This window comes from Sinohyriopsis cumingii, chromosome 7 (genome assembly GCF_028554795.1).
Source record: "Sinohyriopsis cumingii isolate HCF-2022 chromosome 7, ASM2855479v2, whole genome shotgun sequence".
NCBI lineage: Eukaryota > Metazoa > Mollusca > Bivalvia > Unionida > Unionidae > Sinohyriopsis > Sinohyriopsis cumingii.
Window position 1 is genome coordinate 124660604 of NC_142967.1, and position 19055 is coordinate 124679658.

The 19055-nt window shown below is 34.3% G+C and overlaps 1 protein-coding gene across 3 annotated transcripts; it reads right to left on the reverse strand.

Annotated features, from left to right (window-relative positions):
* Positions 1-238: 238 nt before the first annotated feature.
* Positions 239-8053, reverse strand: LOC149796065 (toll-like receptor 2). Of its 3 annotated transcripts, none has more exons than XM_089964176.1 (4): positions 7990-8053; positions 3190-3780; positions 1955-2317; positions 239-1335 (listed from the first exon to the last, which is right to left on the reverse strand). In XM_089964176.1, exons 2-4 carry the CDS (start codon positions 3726-3728, stop codon positions 1023-1025), a joined length of 1215 nt encoding a protein of 404 aa, XP_089820302.1. In that variant the 5' UTR covers positions 3729-3780; positions 7990-8053; the 3' UTR covers positions 239-1022. The 3 variants fall into 3 exon arrangements, with proteins under 3 accessions (XP_089820302.1, XP_089820301.1, XP_089820300.1); XM_089964175.1 differs by having other exon boundaries at positions 7947-8021; XM_089964174.1 differs by having other exon boundaries at positions 7904-8014.
* Between the last annotated feature and the right edge of the window lie 11002 nt (positions 8054-19055).

Sequence of the window (19055 nt, forward strand, 5' to 3'; positions counted from 1 at the left end):
GTCTAAAGCGCTCACCGTTCCGGATCACTGCCATCTCACCTCTGTCTGCGTATGTTCGAGTCCAAGGCTCGGCTAGCGTGGGTACGTGGGAAAGCCTGCCAGTAGCTTCTCGTGGGTCGGTGGTTCTTTCCTGGGTTTTCCAGGGTTCTTCCTCCACCAGTTATACTGGCCGCCATATATGGCCTATCTTGTGCTGAAAAATGGCGTTAAACCCTAGAACAACAACAACAACGCTCTAGACTTCAACGGACCTAGAACAATGAAAATACTCTGAACAAACCACAACTGCAGCATTTCCAATGAAATTTAGTTATACTATTATCTATACATTATTCTCTTTCCTTTTTCTCCTATATACATTAGACTCTGAACATATTTTCTAAGTAAACAATATTTCTGTAATAAAAGTATGTTCCTGTTGGAAACAAAAGTTGAGTTTAAACTATTTTCATTTTTTAATAAATAATGACATTTGGATCAGTTGTGTTTTTGTAATCTAACGAATAACCTATTGATAAGAGGCAGATGAATAGCTGTGGAAAATAACTGTATGAATTCATTGTTTGGTAAATCAGAAATATAGACACCGTCCTTACTTCGCTGTATATACAGAGATATACGTGTTCAATTTCTTTAATGACAGAAAGAAATCATTCAAAGTTAATGGAAAAACAAAAACTGTAACAGACAACATAGGATGATTGTTTGCAGAGAGACAAGGCCTTGAGTGATACACGTCAAATTCATAGTGTATATCTGAATAACGTTCGAAGAAAAAATCTTTATTGATACAAAATGTTAGAGCCAGAAACGGTAAGTGTCTCCATGAGTTACCATTCCCGTCCCGTGTCATTGACAGTTGACCTAGGGATTTCGCTATGATGACTAGTCATGACATATCGCATTAGAGTTTCATCCCATCTACCTCAGGATACCAATGTATGCGTCACTGAAAACGACATAACATCATATTCCGGATTATGACGGAAGTATAAACACTTTTTTCCCTGTTAATATAAATGTTACACATCGAATTCTCTACCGCGGTCTCTCAAAAGTAGTTTCCCATCGGAAATGTTTACCCTGTGACTTTCGTCTACATCTCCTCGTGAGTAGATAGCGGTGTAGTCTCCACCGCCATCTTTGCACGTCTTCGTCCGAATGCGCTTCCGCCGTAGTGCCATCATACAGAAAATAATCCCGGTGATGCTCGCTATGGCCGCCACTGAAGCACCAGTTATGAGCAGTATTTCTAAAATTGGAGGACTGCAGATCAGTTCATTCTCCGACAGTTTCATAAGATTGACCCCTCTCAGATTTTCAGGGTACATACATCTGGAATAAAGGAAAACACAAATTAAAATGATAATATTCGCTAAAATTATAGCTTTGTTCTTCTAGCGCTATCATACATGTGAAAACCATGATACAAGATCCACATATAGATGAATAGAGTAAATCCTTCAGTTCCTATATATATATATATATATATATATATATATATATATATATATATATATATATATATATATATATATACTTTATACAGCCACTAAGCATATTGATGAAACTTGACTCATTAATATTTCCATTGACTTCAGTTTAAAACCTCATTTTGTAAATTATTCCCTTCAAAGTCTAATTGGGCAACGTGACTTTACATCCCCGTGCCTCCAATCAACAAATTTCGTTAATGCTTATTATGTTTTGTATGTTGATCTACTTTTCAAAGCAATTATTTAACTTTGTATTTTTTTTTTGGACATAACAGAATTAGAAAGATCGTAATGAACATATCCTAATGAGGCATGTTGGCTCGCGAGGGAGAGGAGTTCAAAGTTATATATAAAACCCAATAATAGATTTGCTTTGATCCCCTGAACAAAATAAATGTCCACTTTAACATAAAACTACACCAAGTTCTAGAAATACAACAAATAAACAATATTCTTACAGGATGGTGACATTTTTCTTTGCAATATTTTCGTCGCTGATGATCCACTTCAGTTTGCAATCGCATTCAATGGGGTTATTTGTAAGATCAATCTGACCGATCACCTCGAGATCCCATGGGAGATCATCTTGTTCGAATGTCCGTATCTCATTATTCCTGAGTGAAATCACTCTCACATCGTCAGCAGACTTGAAAACTGCCTCCCGTATATCAACCTTTCTGAGACTGTTGTTGTCAAGGATCAATGTTTTCAGCACAGGCAGGAATGGCAGACCGCGGATCTCGGATAAGTCATTATGGCTGAGGTCCAGTGTCTCAAGGAAGCCCATCATTTTAAGGGCCTCAGGATTCAGGCTCCGCAACCTGTTAATGTGACGCAAAGAGTATTATCATGGAATCCAATCGGCCAAACTTGTTGTGATATGATACAAGTAACATAGTGATTAAAGTATATTTCGTCTATGTGATAGAATCTTCAGTAACAAATGTTAGTGTGTTCTCTTCTGTCGGATCACCTGGTCAAGTACATTCCATTCAGTAAATGACTATGTCAAACATTTTCATTAAAAATGTGTATTAAATGAAAACCGAGACGAAGCTCAATCACCAAGGGCTACTCATAGGTTCATTGACACGAAAAGCTTTAAACATCTCTCTCTCTCTCTCTCTCTCTCTCTTAAATCTCGTAAAAACAGTTTAATCTTGTATCAACTACGCATGCGTCTTAAGCCATTAGCTACTATCAAGTTTAAACATTTTAAATTGAACCTGAAATATTACGATAACAAGAGGAAGTGAGTAAATTCGGTCCTATCTATTCAAGATAACATCGGAAAGTGAGTAAATTCGGTCCTATCTTTTCAAAATAACATGGGGAAGTGAGCAAATTCGGTGTTTTTTATTCACGATAACATGGGGAATTGACTAAATTCGGTCCTATCGATTCACAATAACATGGAGAAGTGAGCAAATTCGGTGTTTTTTATTCACGATAACATGGGGAAGTGAGTAAATTTCAATCCTATCTATTCACGATAACATGGGGAAGTGATTAAATTCGGTCCTATCGATTCACGATAACATGGAAAAGTGAGTAAATTCGGTCCTATCGATTCATGATAACATGGGGACGTGAGTAAATTCGGTCCTAACTATTCACGATAGCATGAGGAAATGATTATACTATGTCCTACCTATTCATGCTAACAACGGGAAATGAGTAAGCTATGTCATACCTATTCCAGCTGAGGTCCAAATGTACCAGACGGGGAAGGTCAATAGCGCTGTCTTCCAGATTCTGGATGTCACAGTGAGACAAGTCTAGATTCTCTATGGCCATGAAGCTGGAGAAATCGAAAGTCCCACGTCTGACAAATTTAAGGGGATTTCTCTCAAGATTTAGCAATTTCAAATTATCCAGTTCATCAAAAACCTTTGCGTTTAAATTTTCACCTGTAAGCAAATTATTGGAAATGTCTAATGCTTCCAAATTCTTTAGTTTCTGAAACGACGAGTCGTAAATTGTCGATATATGGTTGTGTGAAAGGTTCAGATATGTAATTATCGCTGTGTCACTGAAGTTTATCAAACTAACTGTTGAAATCTTGTTGTATGACATGTCTAGCGCGGACACTCTGACATCGGTAAAGTTGGGAATCGTCCGTAAATCCATGAATGAACAGTTTCTGGAGGTGCCTTCGTCTTTGCATTCTGATTTTACATGATGCATCATTAAAGATAACCACAAACAAACAAGAGTTATATCCCTTGCCATTTTCAGTCCGTGTTTGATTTTTATCAGCACATCATTCAAGCATTAGTAAACTCTGAAGAGAACAAAAAGATGATTGGTTGGTAGATGCATTAACTTAATAATGAACATCACGAAGAATAGTCAACACACCCACATTGTCCAAGTCATTCGAACTGATTCTTGGATTACCAGGCTTACAAAGCTTATTTCTAAGTAGCAACAAGGAGGACGACACGATCAAAATGATATCTGCGTTAAGTGTTTGATAATAAATCTACTATGGCCATGAGTTTCGCATGTTTTGCACAGAGTTCAAGACTGAGAAAAAAAAAGCTATCTCATTAAGTGTCCCCAATGTGTATAACCCAAGGGAAATTTTAAACCAACAGTTTATTTTATTTCGATAATTTGATAAAACGGATGATAAGAGTTTGAGAACACAGGGCTGCTGTTAAATTCGGAGTCTATACAGCTTACAGAAGCTAGGCCTTACTTTTGCTTTGCTTTATACAGCAGACTGCTACTCTGCACGTCAGTTTCCACATCCTAAACTTCAAAGGTAATATTTTTTTACAAAGAAGAAAGCTGACAACTTAAATTACATTTTTGTTTTAATATTTAAAATTACTAAGTACATAGAATAATGGAGCCTATATATAAAAATTTGTTCATCATTTCTAAACAAGAAAAATTAATTTACTTTGTGCTGTTTTAAGTGCATTTCCCCAAGACATAGAAACAGTCATCGGATCATTCTAAGTGCATTTCGGAAATACATAATACAGTCATCAAAATCATTCTAAGTGCATTTCCGAAGGACATATAAACAGTCATCAAATTATTCTAAGTTCATTTCCCCCAATACATAGCAACAGTCCTCAGATCATTCATTATAAGTGCATTTCCGAAATGCATAATACAGTCATCAGATCATTCTGAATGCATTTCCCCACTGCATAGAAACAGTCCTCAGATCATTCTTAGTTCATTTCCCCATACAGTTGTTTGCTTCAGACAGCATGTAATTTCCTGATAGTGATCAAAATGTTCGACTCAAATTAGCAAAGTATATTACATGTATGTTCATGCTGTCTACACTTCCAGAGCTGTGGATGAAACGAATTTGCCCTGTTCTTTCGCAATTCGCAACGGTGCTCCACAAAACCCGGATAGAAAGATATGCCGGGGGCAAATAATTGAAATTGTAGCAGAAGGTATATCAGTTAGTTTCAGAATCTATCAGAGATATACAGAGGCATCTAATTGTGTCAACATCCACTTCTATAAGTAACATGCTTTAATGTCGGACGTAGGCAAAGTGTTATCAATAACATCATCAGGTTTATAACATATGAAGATTTGTATGGCATTATACGGATTTTTCTTCACTCTTTCGAATATACAGACAGATCATCCAAACGTAGATTCTTTGTTTACGATTGATATACGGTTTGTTAACAATACTATTTCGTTTTGAATTCATGCACCAACTGTAGTGTTTTGTTGAGATTTTTCCTCTAAAAACTGTCCATGTTATTTGATTATATTTTAAACTGATAAATACAGGCAAAATTAAATATGTCTCAATTTGTAATAGTTATATGTGTTAGTTTCGCATCAAGCGAAATACTAACTTGTTGACAACATTTCAGCTGTTTTGGTGTTAATGTGCCCGAAATGCACATAAGAAAGTCTACCTGATGAGCAAAGAATAAAACTAAATTACTGTCCAATAACGGCATGCGTGACATGCAGATAGGTTGTTACATCGATTTAATTTGACTAAGTGACATGCAGACAGGTTGTTACATTGATTTAATTTGATTAAGTGACATGCAGACAGGTTGTTACATCGATTTAGTTTCAATAAGTGACATGCAGACATGGTGTTACATCGATTTAATTTGACTAAATGGCATGCTGACAGGTTGTTACATTGATTTAATTTGATTAAGTGAATTGCAGACAGGTTGTTACATTGATTTAGTTTCAATAAGTGACATGCAGACAAGTTGTTACATATATTTAATTTGACTAGGTGACATGCATACAAGTTGTTACCTCGATTTAATTTGATTAAGTGACATGCGGGCAAGTTGCTACATTAAATTTAATTTGGCTAAGAATCCATTATCTCGGTGAAACATTAAATTGTTACTTTCAAGTTTTGTACACATCATTATGGTTTATGTGCTGCCAGTGTTATTCACTAGTCCATTGTGTTGTAGCCTGTGTTGAAACAGATATGTAAGAAAGTCTTTTGTAAAATGATACTCAGTCGAAATAAATATTCAGGATCTACTTCTGGAGAATTTCGGTTTTGGAATTAATCCCGATACATTAGGCATGTACCTTTGTCTTCAAAAAGGGATATTCAACAGAATGGGTAGAGCTTGAACCAGTACAAACCGGTCCAGCCTGGGCATAGGTGAGATGTTATAAGGTAAATAAGCAGTCTAATTAAAACATAGTCTTAAATCAACAGAAAAAACAGATAAGTAAACAGATTTCCTGACCTACTTCATCTGACCCTAGATGCATCATTTTTTTAAGATTTGTGTCTGTCCTAAACAAGGAATATTTACATGTTACAGATAGCAGAACCTAACCAATACTTGTTCCAACATACAATATTTTTTATTTTCGCTTGGCATAAAAAGTATGTATTTTACGCGAAATCTGTGGCGCACTGTAAGACACTAAATTTCGCGATTAACTATTTATATTAAGATACATACTTTTCTTGTACACATATACTAACTCCGGCAATGGTAAATCGATGCCCCACACGCAACGTCGCTTCCACACACACACACACACACAGAGCCATAGTGAACATAAATCTCTCATTCAAAATTACACAGATGATTACTTATATTTGGGAATTGACCCCTCAGGGGAACATTATTTACAGTGTTCAGCACATTAATATCATTTTCAATAGTTTGATTTTGTGTTTTTACAACACAGCAACACATGTAGGTTATTTAGTGCTGAAGCAATCGGACTAACGTGTTTTGCTACGGACACACGGCGGTATTTGACCAAGATTCATCAGATGATAGAATTTGAACTGAAACCCTTTTGGTTGCGATCCCTGAACGCTAAACCACTGAAAGACAGTACAAGTGGCTATATAATATAACAAAGGTGAAAATGAGCACAACAAACCACATCTGTCTGTTACAGGATGGTTGCCATAGTACTGAACGGCCTCATGAAACTATTTTGTTATGGACTGATAAAATATATCCTACATGGAGGATTGATGAAAAAAATTAGTTTAAAAAAAAAAAAACACAACTCTGAGGCAAGAAAGCACAAAAGATATGTCAAGTATGGAAATAGAAAACATAAAAATAGTTTTGTGGTGGGATCACTACGTCGTTCCAAAATAAAATGTGTGTTTTTGGATGAATTTGTCGACCCAACGGGTAGAAACACGATACAAAAACACTTGGAAAATGTATCCGTGTTTGAAAGAAACAAAGACAGCGCAAGAAACAAGCAAACAAAACAACTTAATGACATGGCGCTTGTCCAGCAAACTGAGTGGCACCAGTTTAAAGTGCAATGGCATAGAAAATTCCAGAAATAATTATTTTAAGAAACATTCACTTTAGTAAAAATGAAATCAAACGTATTTGAAAAAACGTGAGTTTGAAATATTAATAATACGTAACTTATCAATCCCTCATCTCATCAATAATAATAATATTAATAATACTAATTAATAATAATAATAATAATAATAATCACAATTACTAGTTTTATTAATATCATTAGAAATTGTTCATGGAATGGGTAAGCGAAGCTGCAGATGATAATGATGATTATAATGACGATGATAACGAAGTTAGTTATGGACACCGCATAGACTATTATGATGACAAATAGAAGATAAATAAATGTTATTTGGATTTGGTTGACACGACAAGTAAATGTTATTAAGATCCGACTGACCTTATTTGCTTGAAAATGTATGAGTAGCAGGGTCACGTTACTAAGTTACTAACATACTGTATTGGTCACTAAAATAAATATGTTAACACGGTGCTGATAATTGTTCAGGCCGATTTAAGTGTACGTACTAATACGTGTGACAAACATGATAAAACATGAACAATTTATGATCAAGTTTTAAATAATATATTAATTGAATTTGCGAGCAATATACAACTGTTAAACTTACATACCTTACTGAGTTCGTCCATTTACTCAGTCTAATTTCTTACATACCTTAATGAGTTCGTCCATTTACTCAGTCTAATTTCTTACATACCTTATTGAGTACGTCGTTTTGCTACATCTACTTTCCTCATTTGACTTTGATACTTGCACGTCAGATATGAGTCACCATCACATGGGTCAGACGGGAGATTTTCAAATTTTTCATTTGTATAGGTTTTTCAATACTTAGTCGCAAAGTCTCTCTTTCAATTTAACGTGAAATTATCAGATATTGGTTATGAAAAAAATCATAAATGTATATTATGGTGTAAATTATATTTAATTTGTATTGATCTGCACTTGGGTATTGATCTAAAATATAACCGTGGATCCTCCAGTGTAGATTTTATCTAGAACATGTGGCTAAACAATGTTGATGGATTCAGAGCAATACCTTTAAATACATACACACAACACAAATTAAATTTTTTGTCCATTACCAGTTATACAAACATTGTATTCTTTTTTGTTCTTGCATGTATGACATTTCCAATTACTCCTCTCATTCTTGTCTTTCTCTGTCTGTCTATACACACACACACACATATACATACATATATATATATATATATATATATATATATATATATATATATATATATATATATATATATAATCACCTGTATAGAAGGACTTTACACTCGTATTGCACAGCATTGGTCATGGTTATCACGATGTATGCCCTGCTTTAAATGGTTATATGGACATAGATAACCAATGTATACTTCAGATAAACTTTCAAGGTACCGCTTCATCGCAGCCCAGTAATCCCTGGGATAAGTACTAAGATAACTAATGTACATTACAGATAATGTGCAAAGTACCGCCTCTTCGCAATTCTGTAATTTCCAATTAGAATTTAAACTTAAATGATAAAAGTAGGATATGATCTGAAACATTCTACAAATTCTGACTGTAACGGTTAAAGAAGGTGATCATGTTTCTCTTCTGTCCGTTCTTATGTGCGTATGTTCGTCGTGAATCTTTAGCAGCATGATTACTCATGATGGCTATATATACATGAATCAAGTTTTATACTAAGACGTATTCTTAACGGTGATTACTTTAACGATTTGTAGCAAGTCACTGGACCTTTCAGAAAAACGTATAATCTTATATGTCTCTGACCATTCGTCACTCGGGTATTATTTTCCTTGCTGTGAAATGGATCCGATGACTATTTGGCTAATTGTACCTCATGTGATACTGATCCCAGCACGATGTCAGTGTTTAATCAATTAAAATAAATAAACAAATTAAATTCCTGTTACTTGCTAAAATTTGTTGTTCTTGCCAGTGTTGCCATAAAGTCCCCATGATTTTAGAATGGTCATCAAATAAGATCCCATACACCATCAATAACAAAAAAATATTTTACTTGCGTATATGTTTATATCAATTTGATTACCCTCAAGTTAAAGTTAAAAAAAATATACAAAACAACATGTCAAACGTATAGTTTACATATAAACTGATATTTGCGATATATCGTTAGGATTATAAAATGGAAGGTCGGTTTTCAGATACCTCCTTAACTAAAACTATATAAAGATTTTGCTTATCATCGAACCCTTCAAACAATGCGGGGTTACGGAACAATTATGCAAGTTTCTCCATATACCTTTCTGTCACAAATAATCAACAGATGCTGAATCAGCAAATTGTTCAGTGCAGCCTGCAATCAACATTTCTAGTCGGTTTCTCCAATCTGTTTCTGCTAATGGCTAGTAATTCTAATACTTTTTAATACACCAATATCAACGAGACATAATTAGTCTTTACAAGCGTCATCACGGCAATATTATTTCATTATTTTATCTGTCCTTCTGGTCTATCTAAGGATTTTATCATTTTCAACTATTTACATGTTCTTTAGAGTTTAACTTCGTTCAGTTTTGCTCATTTGTTTATCTTTGTAATTAGATATAATTTATTTCATCCGAACTCTTAAGGACCATCCCATCCTCGTATGACACATTTATCTGCTTGAAAACTGAAATAATTTTCAGGTGGCACAAGAATGGCGTGCACGTGACCGATTCTACATTGGATTTAGTTTTATGCTTTGATTCTTTCTGAGGTATTTCAAATATTTTTAGAAAAGGATCTTCACTATTTCATACCTTTCAATATAACAGGACCTATGACTCCTTTCCATGACCATATATAAATAGAAACCTTTGATAATAGTTCACACTTCTCGGATTCCCACGTCGTTCGCAAGAGGACTTAAAAGAAATCAATACTTTCTGCTTTGACTAAATCAGGAAGCATCACTGTAGTTATTAAGACATGCACGATGTAATGATCAGACGTACTAAACAGGTGAATACTATTGTTTAAAGGTTAACGACCTGTACCTTGATTGCCCAAAGAGCCACCTACAAGTAGTCTTCCATCCACACCAGCAAATCCAGATTGAAATATTTTCTTGACTTGCAATAGTATAGTGTTTATAATTTTTTATTTATGCTATCTGTTGAAACCTGATACTAGTTGTATCTGTACAATGTTAGCAATTTTACGTTTGGCAGAAATAAATCGTAGCACATCTGTACGAATAACTGTACTAAGTTCAAAATACCAGTCAAGACATAGATTACCATTAGCAAGTCATGACAACAAAACAAAACTCAAGAGGCTATGTGGATTTTTTTAAAACTTTTTTTGGGGGGGAAGAACATATATGTTCGACTCTTAATATATACGTGTATCAAGCTTAGCTGCGTACGGACAATATCCCAGACTGTGTGGTAAATTGCGAGATGACAGATGTACTTACATAGTGGGGTTGGTGCAGAGTGATCAAACGCTTCATAAAGGATGTTTAAAATAACATGCACATGCGCTAGATATCTTTCGTGCATATCTAAATCGTGCACTGTGAGGCGATCAAACAAATATCAGACACACACACAGATATATATATATGTATATATATATATATATATATATATATATATATATATATATATATATATATATATATATATAGTTACACGCACACGGGTATTTACTTGACCGAGCGGTTGTCAAACCCTGGCGCGATTCTCGCTAGAAGTCATAAGTTTACCCCGACTTTCCAAAGACTTAAATACAACCTCAGTTGTAAATCAGAAAGCCCTACGTGTCCATTCTATACCTAAATTTTCCTTTAATTAATGCAAGACCACAGATAAACCAAAAACTGCCAACTATCTATCAACCATACATCTGCGTGTTTTGGCTTCATTATGTTTCCGTACCACCAACCGTTCACGCCTTAGAACATACATGAGTAATCCCTAACAATGGGAACTATTTTAACTCCGCCACCTTAGGCCAGTCAATGTATGCTTTCCAGGCACATTTCGCCGATATAACTGCACCATTTTCGCCCACATGGCGACATAAACGGTGTCTGTCAAGTCCCTTTTTATTTATGCCCTTATGTAATTTACCGGTTTAATACCGCAAGTACTGTCCTTGCAGTCACGTTACCAATGTATACCACTAGATTTTAATATGTACTATTTTACGACAGGGACATTCATTCGGTTTTGGTCGGAATTCACTACTAGTGAACCAGGACATCATGGAAACACACTATCACTTCACTCCGTGACGTCTGCTCCTATTAATTAGCTCATTATTTCGGGCCAGGAATATTTCCATGGCGCCGAATTCCAATAATCAAACAAGTAATCACACAAATCTAAGAATTGCTTAAAACGGGGCACTATAACCAAGTGCACATACTCTAAATTTACTACAATATATATATATATATATATATATATATATATATATATATATATATATATATATATATATATATATATATATATATAATTGCACATTTATTTGCTCCTTCGTGTGTGACAGGGCGATCAACGATAAGTGCAACTGATGTAATGCACTCAATGATCATCTCTGTTATTCTGAGGATAGTTTATTGTATGATACAGGAAATCAAACTATTATGTCGCCTGTGGTATACTTTGCTTTGTCGTATTAGGTAGAGCTGTGTTGTGATCCGCTATGAAAGTTTTGAGCAACCATATTAGAGTATCGGTTTGTCCAGGGAAGAAACTGAATGGCTGCAACGCAGTTGTTTGATTCCTTGGCGTGTCAAGGAGGAATGCTTATCATGGTATTATTCCTCACTGGTGATACAGATGAAACATTGTATAGATTTGACAGAATAGTACCCTTCATGTGAAAAGGTGGGATATGCAGGTAACTTGATTTCTACGTCACATCACCTTGTCGATGATTTGTTACATGACTGCTGTAAGAAGACATTGCATTGAAAATATTTGCTTGCAACGAGTCAATAATATATATATTTCATAGAACCAATAACGTATATATTTACTAAAACCAATGATGGATATAACTCATAAAATCAATAATGGATGCATTTCATCCAGTGGGTGAAAATCAGAAAATCAGGGTATTTTCTAAGAGTGGCTAAGCCACCTGCAAAAATAATTGTGATTTTCATCCTCGGGATGAAATGTATCGGTTATTCACTCGTCGCAAGCATATTGTATTTTTATTTAATGTCCAAATGTATTTGTTAGCAAGATTTACTGTATAACAGACTGAAGCAATGTCAGGAGATTTACCGTTTACGTTCCGCAGTATCTTGTGATAATTCGCACAAAAAGTATAAACAGTAACTTAATTATCCTTCCCAATTCAATGTTAAATAGGGCATTAAAAAACACATGTAAATCGAGCGTTGTTAGTGTTTTGGATTTTAATTCGATTCGTCTTTAAATGGAGGCGACCATTTTAACCCCTCGGCTACGAGGCGTATATATAGTATCTTATATGCAATATGTCTGCCTGATATCCAACTGCCAGACCATTGCGTGATGACATCATTCAAAACATATGTCTGCCTGATATCCAGCTGCCAAATATTGGCGTAATGGCATCATACAAGATATGTGTCTGCCTGATATCCAACTGCCAGATGATTACGTAATGACATCGTGCAAGATATGTGTCTGTCTGATATCCAGCTGCCAGAATATTGCTTGGTGACATCATGCAATACTTCTTTGTTCATTGTTGATCGCGTCCTGAATACGCTAATAATTCATCTTAGCAGGAGTATAAACTATATACATTCGGAAGATTTGATCTGGTACCAATGCTTCTGAATTATCTGTTGTATGTTTGGGACACTGGGAAAAAAGTAACTAGCAAGGGAATCTGTTTGTTGGTTTCCTTAGCTTTCTATTTTTATAGGGCTCTTCTGTCTCCGAGTTTAGTTCATTAATAGCTTCGTCGATGCATTTCGGTGTACATCCTCCCATTCTAAGGTCTCTTTGAGGTACTCTAGTTTCCAAGTTGGCTGGATAAGAGCACAAGCGTTTCATCTGAACGCGCATGTCATAAGTAAGACTTTTTAATTTTGAGCAGATATTAGCTAAATCATATGGCTTGCAATACAGTTCGTTTATGTTCCCCTCTAGCATTGAAATCTATGAAGTGCGTCATTGGGGGGCTTTCCTTCGGGTATTCCCACGAACTTATTGGCATACAACGGTACCATTTTATTTGCAATTGCAGTTTAATTTTCAAATTAAAATGGGTTAAATGCTTTACCATCGTCCGTGGGATGGGAAGCATCGAGTCTACTACTTAAGGCAGGATGTGATACATTTACTTCGTGCTCAACAGTGTTACGTGTAGGGGCTTAAACGAAATAACAAAACAAGGTGAAATAAAAGAAACATTCAACTTTCCAAAATATAAATTTATTTTCCCATAATATATAATTAAACACAATAAAATATTGAAAAGCAACTTACAGTGCACAAATTCCTAGAATGTTGTCCTAAATTATTCTATCAATTTGACTTCAATCAGAAAACTATTCAAAGGTATTCCGAATAAATGTTCCAATGTGATTGCGTGCTAACGTGCTAGCACCACTGAAGAATCAATTTTAAATCCAAGTGTTTTATATCAAGGTAAGCCCGTGAAAGTAGAAAATAACTTAAATCCTTGAAAGTTTCACATAATCCAACATAATTATTTAATTGTTTAATTTCGCATAATCCTCAAGGTACTCGTGTTTTAGAATAAAAACTTTTGAATCTGCTAATCAAACGAACGTGTTATAAGTAAATCACGATATATCTCATGACTCTTACAAACCTGTCATATGAGCTAAAGAATCCTAATGTGGTGCTCTAAGTATCTTATATAGTCTCCATGCACGCACCAAATCAATAAATCTGAATCACTGAAACTCTGACGTGCTAAAATGTTGGGTCGTAACTCCGTTTCTTATAAAGCCTCTCATCAGAAAGTTGTCTGTCTGCCTCAGGAGCGTTTTAAGCCGTGTCCATGCCAACAAAAGCTTTCTTTGTTTGCCTGATAACAATTGGTACGACTCTGAGGTATTAAAATATATATCAATAAAGAACAAAACCGACAAGCTTTGTAAAATTGAAAATATAATTTATTTTCCTGAAACACAAAGTGAAAGGATTAAAAATAATTTACTGTATCGTGAATGGGAATATAGAATTCTAAATGTTCTATGTATCCCACAAGCACCAAGTAACCCATATGAGTTCTAAAGGTATTATGAATGATTGTCATTAATTTACTAATGTGTCAACAGTACAGAAGCAATCACTATGCTATAATTTCAAAATCCATTTAAATGAAATCACAGTAATTTCAAAACAGCTATAAATCCAAATGTCTTTTAAGGTTTTGAGCACTGTATTCCCACCCAGTGATTAAATGAAATAAATATATAAATAAGTCTCAGTGAATAACTTCCTAAAATGATGTTTACTATTATGAATGCCTAATAATTCTAAATATTAATATTCATACATAGAATGCTAATACGCAGAGGATGGAATGCAATACAACGCTTTGAATATATCATCTTGACATTTCTATATCACTTTGTAAGATAAAAAGGCATGTGGTTTGCACTATCTATCCAATAATTAGGTCAGCCTAGCCTTTTGAAAGCAGCCATGATATCCAGTCACATTAAGTGTTATTTACTTGCACTTATAATGCAACTTAACCTTGGAACTTTATGAATGAATCAACACACTTAATACGTGTTAATCTTTCAAGCATGAATTACGATCATATGATATTCGCATTAGAAATGTCATTAACTATATGATCTTACAAAAATTATTATTAGGATAATAATATGTTTTATATAGATATACATAATAAAACATCTTCAATCTTTTATTTCAGCGACGGTCTTTCATCTCGGATTCAATATTCATATTTAACATGGATATGTGCCCATTATTAAAATTTTCGACCGCGGACAATAATGTAGATGTAGAACTGAAAATTTAAGATGAACTTATGTTATTGTGAATTCAATCCAAAATAATCCTATCACTAGTCCAAAAAATATAGACTAGGCCGAATGAGTTCCAGATGAATTCCAACGTAGAACGCACTGGTGTGCTAATAGCATCGAATGTGACAATGTGCCAACAGTTTTGATATAACACAATGATATAATCCAAAATGTATTTTAATAATTTACCAATAATCACAAAATAGTATTTTGTTTCTTAAAATCAAAGAGCACTTTTTAATTCCAGTGAATAATTAGAATAATTTCAATCCTCTCAAATAAACAATGAGCACAAAATTAAGTGATTCCATTTTGGATGTGAAGATAGTAATGGGTAATTCTAATATAATCAATCTTAATATAAATACCTAAAACGCAATAATATGAGAACCTAGAATGAGGGTCAAAAGATCATTAACAGAAACGTTTTTGTAATAAGCAATCTTAGATAGATACCCAATATGATGTCATCTTAATCGAAATTTCCATCAAACTGTAAACATAATTCATTTCCTGAAAAGCCGAAGGTCAGAATCAAGGTTGTGTCTGGACCTGAAACTTAGTAAACATATTTATCATCTATTATGGATAAGGATCAATCTCAAAATAAACAATAATATAACATGATAAATGACATCTTCGTTTTGTCTTTATTTACGTTTAATTAGATAATTTATAGATATACGGTACCACATTGTCACGACTCTGTGTTGTTAAACTGATTAACAAAAAGAAATAAAACACTCAAGTTTTGTTAAAGTCAACGAATAAACTAATTAAGTTATTGAGAGCATTTTGTAATTCCAGTTAATGATCCAAGCAAACGATTTCACTCAAATTATACCTCAACACCACATTAAAAACATCTGCAGACTGATATTAGGACAAAAACTATGGAAATAAGATTGAATTAAATGATCAACTCTCTCTCTCTCTCTCTCTCTCTCTCTCTCTCTCTCTCTCTCCTTATATACATATTATGATTGCATAACGACTCGTAAGTCGCAATATATACTACGTAACATCTGTCACAATATCCACAACATCGCTACAGAACCCACTTGACTGAGACATCCAGTGGGCAATCACTCCAAATTTGTACACAGGTCCATTATTACGATTAATTTTAAAACTTGTGAGCAACTATTTCTAGGAGATATGCAATACAGATTCGTTTCAAAAGTAAAAGACACACAATATATATATATATATATATATATATATATATATATATATATATATATATATATATATATATATATATATATATATATATATATATATATATATATATATATATATATAAGACAACAGTGTGTCTTATAGAAAAATAGAATTCGCTCTGCTCCACCCCCACCTTATTCCTCCTTCTCTCTCTCTCTCTCTCTCTCTCTCCTTCGTTGCATTTGTACTCGCAATCTAGATGCTAGCTTTATGTGCAGCACAAACGCTGGGAGGTATTTTACATATTTCGAAACGTAGTTTTCCATCGAGCCATAGTTTATTTCAGTGTGTTAAGGTATGCCAATTTATATTATGGTCAGTATTTGAAACGCACAAGTCACTGAATATTTGCAAGTATTATATTAGTCATTGAATCAAAATTTCAAGAGCAAATACTATTAGTATGATGTTTGATACAATCTGTGTCTGATGATGATTAAGACGATGAAAAGGTAAATGATCATCGCCACAATTAATATGATTGTGTAGTCACCATAACTATTATCACAGCTAACATCGTCGTCATCATCAAGTTTGAAAACATGCATTAGATAGAATCCACACATTTTATAATTATGGAAAGGAACAGGTCAACCATGTGTATTTCATATTTTTTCAAGTCATGTTTGCTGTGGCAATAATACCTTTTTATTGTTCTCTTTCTCCCCTCATTATCATCATATTCATTATTATCATTATTATTATTATTAGTAGTAGTAGTAGAACTATTATTATTATTATTATTATTATTATTATTATTATGTTGGTTGTTGTTGTTGCTGCTGCTGATGATGCTGCTGCTGATGCTTATGATGATGATGGTGATGATGATGATGGTGATGATGATGATGATACTGTTGATGATACGTTTACTACTATTAGTTTGATACTTCCTGTAAAACGACTCAACCAATATCATTGTATAAAAAATACAATGTTGTAGTGAATCATGAAACTCATTTTAAAATAATGGAATTAGCTTCGGAAGGTTAACTCATTTTGACCCGATATAACAACACTGATAGAGTCTCAAATGCTCTGATATCGAGATAATAAGGGGGGGGGGGAGGGCGGTAGTCGTTTTTCTAATATTTGAAGTTATGCTGGATTCAGGGTAGAGATGTGGAACAGGATGCTAGTGATAAATGCAGAGTGAAGATGTGAAAGTAGATGCTAGAGATGGATTCATGATACAGATGTAAGTAGTTAAGTGGGGTACATTAGCGACAATGGGAATTAGCATTACAGAGACCCCTGGGTCAGATTAGCGACAAGGGAAATTTAACATGGTGAAAAATCGTGGGTCAGATTAGCGACAAGGGAAATTAACATGGAGAAAAATCGTGGGTCACTCTAGCGACAAAGGGAATTTAACATGGAACTATAGTGTGGGTCTGTCTAGCGACAAGGGGAAATTAACATGGGGAATAGAGTTTGGGCTTTTGGGATTTTTTTAAAATTTTTTTAAATTTAAATTTAAATTTAAATTTAAATTTAAATTTTAAAAAAGGGTAGGCAATGGAAAGGCTATCTCTTTTCGAGAAATATGGCTGGCCCTGAAAAGGGCCTTTGGGTTTTCTTCTTCTTCTGCTTCTAATTTCTTCTTTTTCTCCACCAAGTTCTTATTTTATCTCCAACACTCTTTCTCTTCTTCTCTTTCTTTTTCTCCTGCTCTTCTTTCTTCTTCTTCTCTTCCTCCTCTTCTTTCTTCCTCTTCTCATTTTCTTCTTCTTTTTCAATCTTTTCGTTCCACTTGCTTATTCTTATTCTTTCCTCTTCATCCTCCTTCCCCTCCTTTATCTCTTTCATGACACCACTAATCTTGTCCTTTACCTTTTTTAAGTTATTAATTTCCATCTTTACACGATGGGGACTATAGGAATAATGGTCTTCAACCAGTCTTATTAACATCTGCTCCATCATTCCTAAGTTGTCTAAAACGTCTTGTAATGTTTGTATTTTGTCCATTTGGTTAGAAGCCATCTTCTTTTTTTATTCTTTGCAGAATGGTTTGAACAAAGAATACTGTGGGTTCTTATACTTAAAGCGCGTACGTGAAGGAAAACATCCCCCTAAAACGTAAAATTGATCTTACCTAGATCATGACCAAACAACGCGCGAACGTGAAGGAAAACATCCCCCTACTTTTTCATTTCATATAATAAAACCCAAACTATACTTTCTCATTTCATATAATAAAACCCAAACTATACTTTCTCATTTCATATAATAAAAACCCAAACTATACTCTCCACATACGCTAAGAAACAATAAACAAAATCCATAATCTACTATCCACACAATCTTACGTGAGCGCTTACAAAACCCAAACTATACTCTTCACATACGCTAAGAACAATAAACAAATCCATAATCTACTATTCACACAATCGTACGTGAGCGGGTACAAACACAAACACACAAACACAAACACACAAACACAAACACACAAACACATACGCTAAGAAACAATAAACAAATCCATAATCTACTATCCACACAATCGTACGTGAGCGGGTACAAACACAAACACACAAACACAA

What these genes read in the sequence shown, in the direction of transcription:
- LOC149796065 (XM_089964176.1), bottom strand. Translation starts at nt 3,728, where the DNA reads ATGGCAAGGGATATAACTCTTGTTTGTTTGTGGTTATCTTTAATGATG. An exon ending in TTGGACCTCAGCTGGAATAG is followed by an intron (nt 2,318 to 3,189) that starts GTATGACATAGC and finishes TCACATTAACAG; the next exon opens with GTTGCGGAGCCTGAATCCTG. An exon ending in AAGAAAAATGTCACCATCCT is followed by an intron (nt 1,336 to 1,954) that starts GTAAGAATATTG and finishes CCTTTATTCCAG; the next exon opens with ATGTATGTACCCTGAAAATC.